The sequence below is a fragment of the Solanum dulcamara genome, chromosome 9, assembly GCF_947179165.1.
Source record: "Solanum dulcamara chromosome 9, daSolDulc1.2, whole genome shotgun sequence".
NCBI classification, from domain to species: Eukaryota; Viridiplantae; Streptophyta; class Magnoliopsida; order Solanales; family Solanaceae; genus Solanum; species Solanum dulcamara.
The window spans coordinates 8,742,821-8,760,051 of record NC_077245.1 but is presented as its reverse complement, the minus strand read 5'-3'; the positions used below and the strand labels follow the sequence as shown (position 1 = coordinate 8,760,051).

Below are 17,231 nucleotides of genomic sequence, written 5' to 3'. Positions count from 1 at the left end.
GCAAAACCTAATTGAGTTCTATTAGGAAAATAATTTGTCCATCCAATTCTTTTCCTTTTAGGAGTCTTTATTATATTGTTTTTCTTGCTTGCTACGCTTTTGAATTTTATTTCTTTAGCGCAGTAGCCCTTGCTTTTTAGTCTTTATGTTTTAAAACTATATGAATCTGGTTCACTTTGTCATTATTAAAAATCAGAACATTATTAGATCATCAATTTTCCCCTTTTTGATGATGACAAATTAACTCCATGTTTATAACATCCATACATATACCTGTTCCCAACCTAATCTTCCCTCTTTTGACATCACAAAAAGGAAAGAAGTAAGAATACAACATGACAGAAACACACACAAGGCCAAGGCAAGAAGGGATCAAAATCTCAAGATAAAATATGCCAAGAAAAACACTAAATCTGATGATATTAGACATCCAAAGCATTCTAGAACAAAGATACACATATAATAAAAACAAATTGTTAAGACATCAAAAATAGAAAAACACAGTCATTAAGCCTCAGGGAGGCAACTACACAATATGTCCAAACACAAGAAATAACTATCAAACACCTTACACATTTAGAACCAAAACAAATTAACGAACTGGATATGGAATTAAGGAGAGAGAGTCTTGGCTGTTAAGGTAGGAGCAGAAGTGGAAAGGATTGGTGTGATGAGATGAAGAAGCCTATCCATACGAGTGTTATTATCTAATTGCTGATGAATCATCTTGTCCTTCAGGGCAGCCACCTCAGCCCACAAACCCTCAAGTTCTCCTCTTAAAGCATTGTTATCCGTCCTTAAACTAGCATTTTGATCCCTCAGCTAATTGAGTTTAGTCACCAGTTAAGCTACAGGGCCATTGACTCAAGAAACAGGTACACGAGGTTGATTTACCACAGGCAGACAATCACACTCAGCCAAAATATTCTTATCAATCATGTATTTTTTTGTAATCTCTCTACCTTTTTACAATAGTACACCAAATGCAGCAAAAACCAGGGTAAGAGGATTATCAAATGCCAATTAATGAGGATCAGGTTTCGAGTTAGGGTTAGACACCCTTTCCATATGACGAATAATCAAAACATGCTAATTGATTGGTTCCTCCTAATCCAGGGCATGGACAATTCCCATGTCTCTGAATGAAGCCTTATGTCTATGTTCCCCACTTGGAATAACACCCTTGTGAATAATTTCATATAGCAGCTTATGGAAGGGATATATTTCCCTCCTTAGGACCTTTCGAGGGCGATTTTTAACACGCCCCTCTGTAAATTTGGTAGTGAGCAGACATCCTTCATTATTTTTCCAAATATACTTAGACAATCCAGCAATTGGAACCTTCAAAATTTCATTCAATCAAATATTATCAAACACCAGCTCCACTCCTTTCACCGTAGAAGTGAAAACATTATCCTCAAGGACATTGAGGTTGGTGTAAAACTCAACCACCTCATTCTCATGTATCTCCATGGAGGTATCAAGAAATAGGTGATCTCACTCTTGAACAATCAACTTGTTGAGCAATTGTTTGCTAAAGGGAAACTTCCTAACCTTTAGATCAAGCACTCTCCCACGTAGAATTTTCTTAGAAGCAAAATACATATCCTTCACCATCACTAGAAATTTAGCACGATTCTTATTCATTTTAGTGAGGGTAGGGGTAGTGTTAGATAGTACAGAGTCAGGCATGTCTTTAGTACTAGACTCGGGATGAACAGGTAAGGAAGAAGACGGAAGTAGAGACTTACCTTTAGTCTGAGCCCTCTTTCAACTAGATTCCATCGCCTTTATTTCTTATGCCACCCTTTTGCTATGAATGAACGGAGTATGGGTTCCAACTCTCTTCACAACGATATATTTTTTAGGTTATTTAGGGGGATTCGGGGCAAAGTTGGGTGAGGGGAATGTTATAGCTAAAGACCAAGGATTCATGGGTGGGGGTTGAGAGAAATGGGGAGTGGGTTCAGAAGGAGGTTCGGATAGAAAGGATGAGGAGGGGTTAGGGTTTTGAGTCGCATAAGTAGGGGATCGATAGGATTTAGTGACGGGAAGAGAAATAGGAGTAGTGGGGTAAGAAGTGAGGACAGGGTGAAGGCGAAGGTGTGAAGGGTGGTAACGAGGAGGGAGAAGGAAGCATAATAGTGGCTAGAGTTTCTATTACAGGAAAAGATTCTGGTAATGGGATCTGAAGGGATGAGGCTTGGGGAAACGAAACCCTAGAGTCTAGTAACTTTTTAGGAAAGGGTTTCTCTGGACTTGCTGCTATTGAAGAAGTACGAAGAGATAATGCTTTAGGCAAAGTGGGGGGAAATTTCCCCTGAGCTTTTGCCATTGGAGAGGTGGTGAGTGATGGGAGAGGGGACAGAGCCCTCTGTTCAAGAGATAAGAAATATTCTCCATAAGATGAAGCAGTGTCATCATTGTTAGAGTAGGCAACTAGATGATTCATATTTAGATTGGGATAGTAGGTTGGAGATGAGTGGAGATGGTAAAGGGAAGAAGGAAGAAATGTGAAGATGAGCGTGCATTTTGCAGGTGTGATGGCGGTTGAGGTGATATGATTGAGGGAAATGATGAAGGGGGATGATAATAGATGTGATTGGGGTTGAGGGTTAGAGTTTCAAGAAAAGAAAAAATTAAGTGAGAGAGAGGAAAACAAAGTCATCATCCCACCAAAAAAAACTTTAAAAAGGTTAGAGAATGAAAGGAACCAGGTTTCTTAGTTTTTTTTTGAAAATGTAGGGGTACAAGACAGAGTATTCTTATAAATGTATACTGTGAGTATGAGTGTTAACCTGTATTTGTGTTGACAACCTGGCTCTGACATGCTTTTATCCTTATAACTGGCCTATGCTTGTGGAAACTAAGGGAAATATAAGTAGATCCTAGTATCATTAATGTCATTCAATCTTGAGTGCATACCTGTTACAGTACAACATGTGATCTTAGTGTAAGTCTGTGATAATGAAAAGGCGATCTTTACTTATTTATGTTTTAAAATAGAGAGAAGATGGTGAAGGAACTCTTATTGGTAGATTAGACCCAATGGCAAACAGTTCTTTTCAAATTGATCTCGTCCTAGCGCCTTGGTGAAGATGTAAGCAACTTGGTCCTCAATTTTGCAGAAGGTCATAATAATGTGCCCTTTTTCAATATTATTCCAAAGAAAATGATGATGCACATCGATATGCTTAGTTATCTTATGATGAACCCCATTCTTAGCCATTTTTACTACACTGGTGTTGTCACATAGAATAGGTATGCAACCTACCTTAATGCTATAGTCCAAAAGTTATTGTTTGATCTATAGAAGCTGGGCACAACATGAAGCTGCAGCTACATATTTGACTTTAGCGGTGAACAACGCAACCGAGTTTTGCTTGCGTATACCCCATGAGACTAGGCATGATCCATGTAAGTGGGTTATCCCTGGTGTGCTTTTCTTGTCTACAAGGTATCCAGCATAATCAGTATCTGTAAAACCAATTAGATCAAAAAAGTCACCTGTAGGGTACTAGAAGACCAGGTTCATGGTTCCTTTAAGATATCAAAAGATTCATTTAACAGCCTTCATATATGCCTCCTTTGGACATGATTGAAAATGTGTGCTTAGTCCCATACTAAATACTATGTTAGGTCTGCTGGCTATGAGATATAATAAATACCCAAACATTCCTCTATACTTTGTGTCACCAATAATAGAACCTGTTTCATCAAGATCAAGTTTTGTTGTAGTGGCTATTGGAGTATTATTCACATTAGCGTAGAGCATATCAAATTTTTTTAGAATTTCCTTGATCTATTTCTGCTGATGGATCTATATCCCTGTGGATGACTGTTGAATCTGAAGACCTAAAAAGAAACTTAGTTCTCCCATCATACTCATTTCAAATTCACTACTCATGAGGTTGTAAAGTCGACTCCCATTTATGCATCCATTCCTTCAAAGATAATATCGTCAACATATACTTATACTATTAGCACATCTGAATTTTTTCTTTTGAGAAAAGGAGTGTTGTTGATCTTTCATATTGAGTACCTATGTGTAAGAAGAAAGGTGGACAACCTATCATACCATGCACGTGGTGCGTGCTTAAGACCATATACGGCTTTGTCTAATTTTTAAACATGATTAGGATATTCAGTGCTTTCGAACCCAGGTGTTTGTCGAACATATACTTCCTCTTACAGATAACCATTCAAGAATGCACTTTTAACATCCACCTAAAAAAGTTTGAACTCAATGTATGCTGCAAAGGCGATTAACAGTTTGAGAGCTTCTATTCGAGCCACTGGTGCAAATGTTTAATTATAGTCTATGCCTTCCTCCTGCTTATATCCTTGAACGATCAGTTGTGTTTTGTTTCTTATCACTACTCTCTAATCATCGAAATCGTTCCTGAAGACACGTCTGGTTCTTATCACTATTCGATTTTGAGGTCTTGGAACTAGGTTTCACACTTTGTTGCATTCAAATTAATTTAGCTCTTCTTGTATTGCGATGATCTAATCTGCATTAAGTAGTGATTCTTTGATATTTTTGGATTCTATCAATGAGATATATAAAGAGAAAGCACACATATTTCTGAGTTTGGATCTAGTTTGAATTCCTGACTCAAGAAGGGTAAGTAGGTTCTGCATGGGATGAGAACTCTGATGCTTCCAATGATTATTGAGACTTTTTTTACCTACAGTTGAAGATGGACCAGGTTCTATGTAATTTGTGTCGCATACAGGTGTACTAATCTCAGCAGGTGCATCTGGTTCTCCAGTTTGTTCTACATTCCCAGTATCATTGCTTGGTAATTAATTGTTATCATCCTCTGAGTCCGGGTTGGTATCTGTTAGGGGACTCTTCATTCCTATCTCCTCAAGAGTTTCCTGCATTTCTTTCTCGCTCAAGTGATTATCCTCATAAAATATAATATGTGCACTTTTCTCTACTCGACTAGTACGCTTATTATAAACTTTATATGCTTTACTCTGAGAAGAATAACCAAGGAAGATTCCCTCATCGCTTTTAGTATCAAATTTTTCTAGAGCATCCTTGCCATTGTTGTGTACATAACATACACAACCAAAGGCTCTTAAGTGCGCTAAGTTTGATTTTCTGCCTTTTAGAATTTCATAGGGTATTTTATTTAGCACAAACCTAATCATGCATCTTTTATAAGGTAACAGGCAATGTTAACAGCTTCTGCATAAAATCCTTTAGGAAGATCACTAGCGATCAGCATGGTTCTTGCCATGTCTTTCAAGGTTCTGTTTTTTCTTTTCACTACACCATTTTATTGTAGTGTTCGTGGTGCAGAAAAATTATGATCAACCTCATTTTTAGCACGGTATTCAAGAAATTTTGAGTTTTTAAATTTTATTCCATGATCAGATCGAATGCTTATTAGGTCACATTTTAATTTCTTTTGAACCAGTTTCATAAATATTAGTAATAAATCATACGTTTTATCTTTTTTTCTTAAAAACAAAGTCCATGTGAATCTGGTGTAATCATCAACAATAACGAAAATATACCTTTTACCTATTTGACTTTGTACTCTCATTAGTCCGCATAAATCCATGTGTAGAAGCTCCAAAGGTTTCTTTGTGCTTACCATTCCCTTTGGTTTAAATGATGATTTGATATGTTTTTCTCGTGTAAAGGCTCCACACATTTGGTTCTCATTAAATCATCTTGTTGGTAAATCTCTCAATGGTTCTTTTGATATCTCTTTGTTTATTGTTGAAAAGCCTGCACGTCCTAGTCTTTTGTGCCACATGAGTAAGTTGTCATTTGTTGTACTTATATATTCTAGCATGGGTTATTCTGGACCCATAATGTCAATTTTATATATATATTTGTACTTTTTACCCACGAGAATGCTTGAGTGTTCACTGGTTACTTTGCACATGGTTGACGTGAAGAGTACGTCATTTCCTCTGTCACACATTTTTCATACGCTAAGGAGATTATATTTTAATCCTTCAATGCAATACACATTGTCTATTGCTTGGGTGTGAGGGGATCCTAATTTTCAAATTCTCATGATTTTATCTTACTTTCTGTTTCCAAAAGCTATGCTCCCGCCATGGAAATCATTTAGTAAGATAAAGTTGTCTTTATCTCTGGTCATATGTCTTGAGCATTGATAATGCTCAACTACACCTCTTGAAAGAGATATAGACGATCGTTAGCAGTATATTTTATCTAACTAAGAGTCAGGGTCGAACCTACAGGGAATAGGTTGAAATAAGTTTTATTAGTTATCACTATTCAGTTGTAATTACTACTTCTCAAAAATAAACTTGGATAAAGTAAAAGTGGGGGTTTTGATTATGATTTAAGAATAAACGACAAAGTAATAACAAGTAAACAAGATTACGGTTGTAAACAATATGAAGAATAGACTAGGATTGTGTTTTCCATGACTTGTAAGTTAATAGGGTAATCATATTCATGATATCGTTCAATGTATTGCATGCAAAATCTAGCGAGTTCGATAATATCTAATTTACTTTCTGGTCTTTCGTAGACGTATCTCATTCATCTCCTCCTAGTCTCAAGATATATATTTTACTAACCATCTCCCTGGATCTCAGAGTACTATCTCCTCCCGATCTTAACTAACTTAGATGAAGTTTATCCATTCTTTCGAAGCCAGACTCTTCAAATTTCTGTTGTGAAATTCTTTTCCTAATCACAACCTCACTCCCAGGCAAGAAATAAATATATGCAAGTTTTTAATGCGCGCACTCACTAACAAAGACTTTTAAATAAAAAAATTACAACACATGTAAAAACAAATCATGAATATCAATCCTACTTTTGCCTAATCTAGTTAAGTCATCATGGTTCCCACAACCCTAGTTATGGATTTAGCTACTCATACTTGTAAGTAAAAGAACAAGAATTTGAGAAGAATTTATGAATTAATACCTAGCAGATAAAGAAGTCAATCTTAATTCAATCACACAAATCACAAATCAAGGATGAAAATCGGAATGATATTCCAAGAATCAATCTCCAAAAGTAACTAAGTGTAGCTCCCCTATGTTCACAGAGTACTCAAAAACTAGTAAAAATATTGAACCCTAAAAATAAAATAAATTTAGGTATTTATAGAAATACAAAACCAAATCCTAAACTAACTAGGAAAACTGAAGTCGGCACATTTCACGCTCGACCACTACGAACTGTTAACTTAAGTTAACGGTCCATGGTCCTTCTACTATAGTGTTTCACTTGGGCTTCAATACTATGTAGCTCTTCACAGGCAATTCTTACAGGCCATGGTGATGAATACGGTCCGTACAGACCTCCATGTTGATAGACTTTGTCAATTCTCCAACATCTGCCCTCAGCCTTCACGATCCTCCAGCACGATCCGTAGGGACTCCACTGCCCGTGATGGGTTCCCTGGAGTTACACTTTGCCAAAATTTATACCATCAACACCTTTACAAGATCAACAGTATGACACCCACCACGGTCTGTACAAGGCACTACGGTCTGTGGTGATTTCCGTGGAGTTGTACTTAGCACCTCCAGCACAACTTTCTTCTCTCATCATCTATACGCCCACCACCATATCTCGTACAAGGCACTACGGTCTATGGTGAGGCTCGTACTCTTTAATAATCAAACAAACAGAATCATCAAAACTTGTACGCGACTTAAATTGCCTGCAAAAACAAATAAAAACCCACATCATATCTAGAGAAACATATGTGTAACGCATATTTATTCACATTTTTTAGCGTCGTAAATATGCAACTCATCAAGCATGCGCTATACAAGTACCATTGCTTTCTTATTCCTCTTACCTGTTCTTGCATAAACAATCACATATTAGTTTTAGGCACCCAAATCTACTTGGGTCCCTATTTATGAGTGAAAGGATGAATTTGGTTCTTCTTAATCCATTTGGGTAGGAGCTTATGTTTGTGAACCAGTTTTCTGAATCCTATTCCATAAGACTCTTTTCTCACATAGGTTAGATTATTTTTAATAGTCATGTTTCTCTTTTGACACATGTGCGTCTGATGATCATTTTGTCCACAGTGAGTACATGGCATATCATGACAATTTTCACCAGATTTTAAAGAATTATGCTTCATACCTATTCCATATTTAGTTTAGGATTGACTTTATTGAATATCATCAAACATTATGGATGACTTTATCCATCTCATATTAATTACAATTCCTTTTTAATCTTTTCAAGTTCCTCATAAAGAGTCTCATTCCTTTTAGTTCAAGTATGAACTTATTTGTTTAACCCTCATTCCTTTTAGTTCAAGTATGAACTTATTTGTTTAACCTCTTTATAGTTTTATCTAGAGCAGTGTGGATATTATTTTGTATATCTTTTCCTTTCCTAGAGAAGTTCAGTTTGTTAATTTTTTCTTGAAGTATTTTTTAAGGCTTCTAGAGTCTCATTCTCTGTTCTTAAAGCTGAATATTTATCCAACATCTGTTATTTTGAAGCGTATGTAGTATGGTACGCATTTATGAGGACACCAGATAAAGATTCTAGTTTCCTTTTGAAATAAAGATGAAGATTTTTTTTGATTTAATAAAAACTAACCTTGGACTGTTTGTTGCCCTCTTCATCTTTATCAGACTCTGTTCCCGCCATTAGTGCCAGGATTGTATCTTTTGACTGATATTGGTTTTCTTCATCATCTAACTCAGCAATTACAACTAGTGCTAAGAAGTCATACTCTCTTTCTCCTTCCATTTCAAGTAATGACTGATTTTCAGTTTTAGTCCCATCAGAGTCTTCTCCAGAAGAATTTCACATTGCTACAAAAGCTTTCTTCACGGTCAGATCAACCTGTTGATTGGTTATTCTTCAATTTTGTAGGTATGTATTGATCACTCCTGACTTCCTTAGTTCTTTCTGGATTATTCCTTTTGTACTCTAAATCTCATAATGAACAGAATTTAATGAAGTGATCTGGACTTCCACACTTATGACATAGTTGTTCTCTCAAGTCTTTGTCAGTGATTATCTGAGGTTGTCTCTTTTGACCTGTTTGTTCTTTTCTCAGCATTCTTTGAAACCTTTTCGTCATCAGTGCAATATTCTCTTCTTCGAAGTCATCTTTCTATGTTGTTTTAAGAACCAGGTTCTTCTCTTTTCTTTTGCCTCTTATTTCTTTCTTTTGGTTCTATAGCCAAAAACCCCCACCCCAAGCTATAACCAGATTTCCAACTATACACTCAATCTTCACGGGGTCCTATCACCTCCCTGAACTGTTTAAAATTGAAATTATCACCTCCCTAAATGCTTATGTGGCAAGGTGGGTGTTTTTCACTATCTTTCAAAGAGTGAAGACCAAAAATAATCTTAAAACTTTATTTTTCCCTTTTGTCTTTATTTTTCATCTTACTTTTAATTTTTTATAAAATATTTTTATAATACATTTGACTTTTTGTTAAACATAAAAATTTAGATAAAGAGAGAAAAATAAATATAAAAATTTAAAATGACAGTTGACAGCGAGTATATATCGCTACATGTTAAGAATGTGGTTGTCTAGTTTTAGGGTGAGAGATATTTTGTTTTTAAAAAAATCAGGAGAGAGGGGGGGGAATGACCCACCTTAAAGTAGAAGTGTGTAGTTGAGAATTCGATAATAGATTGGGGGCATTTGACTATTTTCTCTCTTTGTTTCATAGATCAATAGACTTTCAATGAGTTCATCCATCATTATAGTGTCGACATCACGTGCCTCAGTAATCGCTTCTACCTTGTTTTCCCATGATTCAGGAAGGATACTCAAAAGTTTCCTGATAGTTTTTTTCCAGTTGGAATCACTTCTCCTAGAGAATAGATTTCATTGATTACGACAGTGAACCTGGTTGCATTTCTTGAATTGTTTCCCCATCCCTTATTCTGAACAATTCATATTGTCGATACAGAGTAACAATCTTGGATTTCTTGACTTGATAGGTTCCCTCTGGGCAGTTTGCAATGTGTCCCTTGGAAGGAAGATGAGGAACGAACATAGTAGGTTGACTGCTAGGATCCCAATCGGCCTGAATGCAGGTGAAATTCCTGCCAATGGCTGAGATGTTCAATATGCTGCAATCAAAATTTACCTCTTATTGTAGTGTGTGCTTCTGGGGGACGCGCATGCATTGCATCCTGACAGGCAGAGACTCTATTGTACTCATCTGGACCTATTCCACAAATGAAGATATTCTTAGCCTTTGGTTATTTTGAATAGCTAATTTGTCTTCTGTATTTCACTCCTTTCTATTTTTTGGTATATGCGTTGTCCCATCTGTTTTAGTCTTCATAGGAATAGTGGATTCGTCGAGGATAATATTTTAGAGATTTGACTATCTACTATCAGGTGATCCACCATCCTATTTTTCCACTAGCCATAGTATTTTCCATTGAGTAGTGGAGGCCTTGTCTGTGATTGCCCTTCTTATGCAGCAGGTGGTATAGCCATTGATTCTTTTCAAGATTTAAATCGCTTAGTGAAAAGACCTGCTCTAATATCAAATTGAAGAAACCTATACGATCTAACGATTTCAAGAACTAGATTATTGAACAAGTAATATGAACGTAAACAGCAAACATAAGAGCGATTTAAGATTACAACTCAATAATCAAGAGACTAACTGAAGTACCTAAATTCTAACGATTAATAATAATCGCAACTCAAACTCTCCAAGAAGTCAAACCCAATTCTTGTTATAAGCCTCACTTTCTACCTTAAAAAATTATATCTCAATAATAATCCTAAGTAGAATTTAAATACATGAATTAACTTTTAGAAAGAAAACCTAACTCTAGTTCTTCTTTCTTTGATGTTTTGCATTGAGAACGCTGCCTTGCCTTTTGCTTAAGAAGTTCAATATCAGATTCGCAAAAGCCACTGCATTCATTGACGCACCTTCCTTTAATAGTGTTTGCAAAAGAAAAACCTAATTGAGTCCTATTAGGAAAACAATTTATCTAGCAAATTATTTTCCTTTTAGGAGTCCTTGTTATGTTGCTTTCCTTGTTTCTCACGCTTTTGAATTTTATTTCTTTAGCGTTGTAGCCCTTGCGTTTTAGTCTTTATGTCCTACAACTATTGAACCTGGTTCACTTTGTCATTATCAAAATTCAGAACATTATTGGGTCATCATATCAAATCATGAAATAGAAAGAATTCTAGTAGGGCATGTTTAATGAGCTTTACATGCATCACACCAAGTTAGACGAGCTGAGTAACTTGAGTTGTAAGTGGATATTGAACATTAGATGGGAAGTGAAAAACTTGCTTAACGTGACCCGAAGACTTGGAGATATATTTGTGATCATAGTGGAAGAGTTTATATGGAAACCTTGTTCTTTAATGGCCGTACCACTGAAAATACTTCTTGCAAATTATATTTTTCATGTTAAAACCACATAATAGTAAGTTTATATTATTTGATATAAGCATTCGGTACAAATAAATATTTATCCTTATTTATTCTCATTAGATTAACCATTTTAACGATAACAATGAATTTGTGAAGTTTATCAGGCTTAGACGTGAATATGAGTTTATTTTCGTATAAATCCCATATGCCGTGCTAAGTAGTTGGGCTCGTTTCATTGAAATGTGCCTAAAAATGCTGTCGGCCAGGCCTGGCACAAGAAAGTATTGGCAAATGCTGGCCCCCAATTCTTTCTTTCATCCCCTTTTTTTTAGTAAGACGATTTTTATTAGAGTTAGTAATTTACGACTAACTCAATTCCCTAGCCATTTTTATTTTCTTAAATTATAGGTATGAGGTTATAATATTTTTAAATTAGAATTAGTTTTATTGAAAGTTTCATTATGATTTAGTTTAGATTTTATGTTTGGACATCTATTGTTATAATTTAAGTTATTATGTTTTAAAGTTTTGCTCGTGACTTATATAAGAAAATATATTTAAGAGATTTAATACTATTATTTCTCCTTGTATGTAATTTTTATTTTTTTTAGCATGCAAATATAACTTTGATTATACTATTAATTATTGACATAACCGAATAGCGAAATGAAAAAAAATCAAATCAAAAAGAGAAAAATCGAACCAAACCAATTTTTTTTGGTTTAAATTGGATTAAACTTTTTCAAAACCGAAAAATCGAATGCACACCCCTAATTTAGCCATATTTTATTGTAAAAAAAATAATTAAAAATTGCTTTTATTTTCAAAGTGAAAAATTAAAAGTTGAATTTGACCATGAATACAAATTACAAGTTGGAGTTGCTTTTCAATATTTATGAATAATATGAAGTGAAAACAATTTTTTGGTGTTCTTCAAATTTTTAAAAATTCCAAAATTCAATTTTAACTTAAATTTTGAAATTTTATGTTCAAACATGTTTTCTAGAGTTTAACTCCGGAAAAAAAAAATCGGTTCAACTAATGCACATACGATTCATAATGGAAGTAGTCGCAAGTAGCCAACAGATACCAAATCAGTATTTAACATTCTGGTTGAGCGATTGAAGATTTGATGGAAATGGACGTACAAACGAACGGCTCACAATAAGTTCGATGCCTTCCACCCACCGTTTATTGTGAGTGCTACCTCACTTTGTCACTCTTCTGCTTAACTAAAATTAATAATTTCTCCGCATTAATTAATTTATTTGATTTTAACTTAGCACAAAATTTTAAGAAAGTAAGTAACATTTGTGAATTTTGTGATTTTAAATTAAATTTTTTTTTATAATAGTGTGTTAAAGTCCAACATCGATTGAAAATAGACTGATGATCTACTTAAATAAACTTGTGCAAAACCTCTCCTCATGAGCTAGCTTTTGAGGTTGGGTTAGTCTTTGATATCATATCTCTACAAAATTGTACAAAAAAATATTTTTAATTTTGTGATCTTAAACATATTAAATAAAAAATTAAAATTAAAAAATTAAATAAAAAATGAGCTACGTATGTTTTAAAAAGAAAACAACCAAATTAAAGCGAGATATATTATATACTCATGTCCATGTATACATTCCCCGATCAATCGAGTTGTCCACTAAATAGTCATAGTCTGTGCCTTGATTGGTGGTTGACCAAAGCTTTAATTACTTATGAATTGTAATAACTACCTAGACATCCTACTTCATATGCATAAGAAATTGTCAATGTCTAATTCAATGTTCGTTTAATCTTTTGCTTGATTTTTTAAGGCATGTTTGAAAATTCAAGGTACTATTATTAGGTTCTCTAATTAATAGGCTAGTAATTATATTTAGTTGCACGTACCAGTAATGACGAAATTAAATTTTTTATTAAGGATGTACTCAAAAATAAATATATATGTATAATCACGATTTTGACTTATATATATAGTATAATTTTTTATATATACAATATAAATTTTTGAAAAAGAATGTTTAATTGATCACCCTTCAATATAATAGCTATGTCACTGTGTACAAGTGTATTACATAATTTAATCTTCTTTTATTTTAAATATAAGTTAAATATATTGTAGAAAAGCTAGAGATTTTTTTTTCTTTCTAATGAACATGCATATAAAGGACTTTAAGAGAGATAAAATAGGGGGCCTTATACCATACATTCTGCTACCTTGGAACGATTACACATTACATCATGTATATATAATAGTACGACCAAATGAAGGTGGAAAAACCTTGTATAGGTTGCGCTAGCTAACGTTCCTTATATTTATCCACTTTAAAAGATAAAGGAGAATATAATAAAATAAAATTAAAATTAAAATTAAAATAAATATTGTATTTAAATTAATGATACAATAGGTAACAAGTATCCAAACAAGCTGGGGTAAGTTAATAAAAAATACAAATATATTTTTCGAATAAAATTGATAAAAAAAATACAAATCTCTCACCTATATTTGATTAGATATAATTGATGCATAATACATTTGACAGAGGGGATGAATACATATTACATTCGTATGAATGCATATTATATTCATTGTATCATGAATACAATTGATACAAAATACAAATACAGTTAATATAAAATACAAATATAATTTTTTAAATAGAATTGATTTAAAATACTAAGATGTCACCTATATTTGAATATAAGTGATCCATAATATATTTGAATGGATTTCTTCTTATTGGCAGAGGCGAGAAAGAGTGGGCAGTGGGAGGAAAGAGCCAAGGGAGAGAGGGAAAGATGAGAGAGAAATTCGCTATAAAACCCTATATATAGCTATAAATTGTAATATCTTAATCTATAGTAATTTATCGTAAATACACCTCAGATGTTTGCTTTCTTGGGTAATTTTTCCATCTTTAATTTAGTCACGGCCCCTTCCCGCTGCTTAACTTCTTTTTTGACATTTGCTAACTCCTCTTAAGTAAGGTTGCAAATAGTATGAAAACGTGTTGGTTAATTAATTACCAATTTTAGATTAATTAATGCATCTCCTATAATTGGAAGCCACCGAAAGGGATACACTTTATTTGCAACTAACTTAATTCATTTCATGGACCATGCCATCATTCATTTTAATTGAGTTTTGTTCAGAGGTGTAAGTTTTAATTTGTGCAACCATATATAAGTATTCCTTTTCTTCACTTTTAATTTATTTATTCAAATTGGATTTTGCACGCCTTTTAAAATACAATAAGTAATTAATATTAAAATGTATATATTTTTCATAATATGCTAAAAATGAAAAATAAAAGTGAAAATGCATACATACTAATCTTCCTTTCCCTATCGAATGAGGGACAAACTTCCTTCGTAAAAGAAACTTTATCAAATATCATTTTTCTCGATTTCTCATTTCATACTACACCTCATCTGGTAAACTCAACAATTATTGGATGACGCGTGCAAATATATCAGTGTAAACAAAATATTCCTAAATACAACTATATCTATAGGAAGAATCGATTAACTAATCTGAAATGTTCTCCCTTACCCACAAAACACCTTCACCTCTTACCATCATTCCAAAGTCCAATCTAGGTGTATTGTATATTTGTATTTGAATTTAGTATACTAGCTACTATCCCACGGTTTTAACATAAATGTGCAATTTGCTCATTAATATTCTTTAGGTCAACTGTTCAATCGTCATTTTTTTTCATACTTATTTGATCAGGCCCCCAACATGCTCATCACCTTTTCAACAATACCAAATCTTTCCTTTTAAATTTATCTACTTTCTTAGCACTTTCCCAACTCATTTCTCCTCATATATATAGAGAGACACAATTCAATTGTCAAACTCACAATACAAAACAACACTCTTACAATATTCTTATTTTCAATGGGATCCTCTAAGCCTATGATAACCATTTTTCTCTTGCTATTCTCACTCTTTGTTCTTGTTCCTAATCCTTCTTTAGCCAATTCAAGAATACTTGCTCTAGTTAAAGAAAAACCCCTTGTCCTAAAATACCACAAAGGGGCTCTATTAAAGGGAAACGTTACTATTAATCTTATATGGTATGGAAAATTCACCCCTGCACAACGTTCGATTATCGTCGATTTCATCCAATCTCTTAGCCCTAAGACCAAGAAAATTACGCCACCTCCTTCCGTCGCTTTGTGGTGGCGCACCACCGAGGCGTACAAAGGTGGCGCTTCCGTTATTTCCTTGGGAAAACAAATTATCGACGAAAAATATTCTGTTGGAAAATATCTAAAAGACTCTCAACTAGAGTCTTTGGCTTCTAAGGCTACTCATGCCAATTCTATCGCTATCCTATTGACGGCGATGGATGTAGCCGTCGACGACTTCTGCATGAACCGATGTGGCATGCACGGGTCGACCCGGGTGAAGAAAGGAGGTAAATTTGCATATGCTTGGGTGGGTAACTCGGCGAGTCAATGTCCGGGTCAATGCGCGTGGCCATTCCAAAAGCCTATTGTGGGGCCACAGATTACGCCATTAGTCGCACCTAACGGCGACGTGGGAGTTGACGGAATGATTATTAACTTGGCGACTGTTTTGGCGGGTACCGTTACAAACCCGTTTGATGGCGGGTATTTTCAGGGTCCAGCTAACGCGCCTTTAGAAGCTGTGTCTGCTTGCACAGGGATATTCGGATTGGGTGCTTTTCCTGGATATCCGGGTACGGTTTTGCTGGATAAGAAGACGGGTGGTAGCTATAATGCACCGGGGGTGAATGGGCGGAAGTATCTGCTTCCTGCTATGTGGGACCCAAAAACATCAAAGTGCAAGACAGTCGTGTGAAATTATATATTATTGCCATAAAAGAAAAAGAAAAGGACAGATATTTTTAATATTATTTTTTAATTTCAATATATGATTTGTTCATTCGATTTGGAAATTGTGTGTTATACAGTACTAATATGAGATTGTGGATTTTCATCAAATATGTTTTAAGAAAAAAGAGAAGTAAAAGTTCAATTAAATCTTCCCATAAATGAAAGCAAAATAGATGATCTCAGGTTGAAAACAAGAAAAAAATTAAAATGTCTGAGCCCGGGTTCGAACCGGGGACCTCTAGTGTGTGAGACTAGCGTGATAACCGACTACACCACCCAGACATGTGATTTGAGTTTGGCAAACGTTCTTTCAGATAATAATTAATGAAGAAAAGGAAAGAAGGAAATATCTGTTTTAACTCATTAAGAAAAAGATTATTCAGAATCCAATTTTTTATGTTTTACTAGCCCGACATACACTTCTATTTTTCTCAGTTACTTGATCATCTAACTCTGAATTTACAACTGATATATCCTATCCAATATTAGTTAATCAAATCATACTACTCCATAAATATGGAGTACAAAATAAATATGATGCTTATTATTTTCCAAACTATTGAATAAATGCAAAATGCTCATGCTGGTATTTATTCTAGCTGACAAACCAAACAATCCTCTAAAATAACATAAGAGTAAAGTTTGCACAATTTTTTTTTTTTAAAAAAAAAACATTGTGCAGAAAATATTGTTCTTCTGTTTAACTTAGAATAGAGTATAATATATTACACTCCCCATCTCAATTTATGTGAGGTTGTTTCATTTTTAGTTTGTCTAAAAAGAATAGCAAATTTGTATATTAGTAATAATTTAATTTAAAATTTTTATTTTATTTTAAATGAGATAATTTAGAGTCACACAAATACTTATGACTTATTATACATAATAAGTTTTAAAAGTTTTTCTTTCATTTTTAAATTCTATGTCTAGTAAAATACCATCACATAATTTGGGACTGGGAGAGTACTGCTTAGGGAATCAAACATTTTTTTCATATA

General features: G+C 34.1%; 1 protein-coding gene and 1 non-coding gene across 2 annotated transcripts; one reads left to right on the top strand and one right to left on the bottom strand.

Annotated features, from left to right (window-relative positions):
• The first annotated feature begins 15,220 nt into the window (after positions 1-15,220).
• LOC129902838 (protein EXORDIUM-like 2) lies at positions 15,221-16,380 on the top strand. The gene has a single exon (XM_055978263.1). The coding sequence runs from the start codon at positions 15,269-15,271 to the stop codon at positions 16,196-16,198; it is 930 nt and encodes a 309-aa protein (XP_055834238.1). The 5' UTR covers positions 15,221-15,268; the 3' UTR covers positions 16,199-16,380.
• A 61-nt stretch (positions 16,381-16,441) lies between these two features.
• TRNAV-CAC (transfer RNA valine (anticodon CAC)) lies at positions 16,442-16,515 on the bottom strand. Its single transcript has one exon. It is a non-coding gene; the product is annotated as a tRNA-Val (tRNA).
• Between the last annotated feature and the right edge of the window lie 716 nt (positions 16,516-17,231).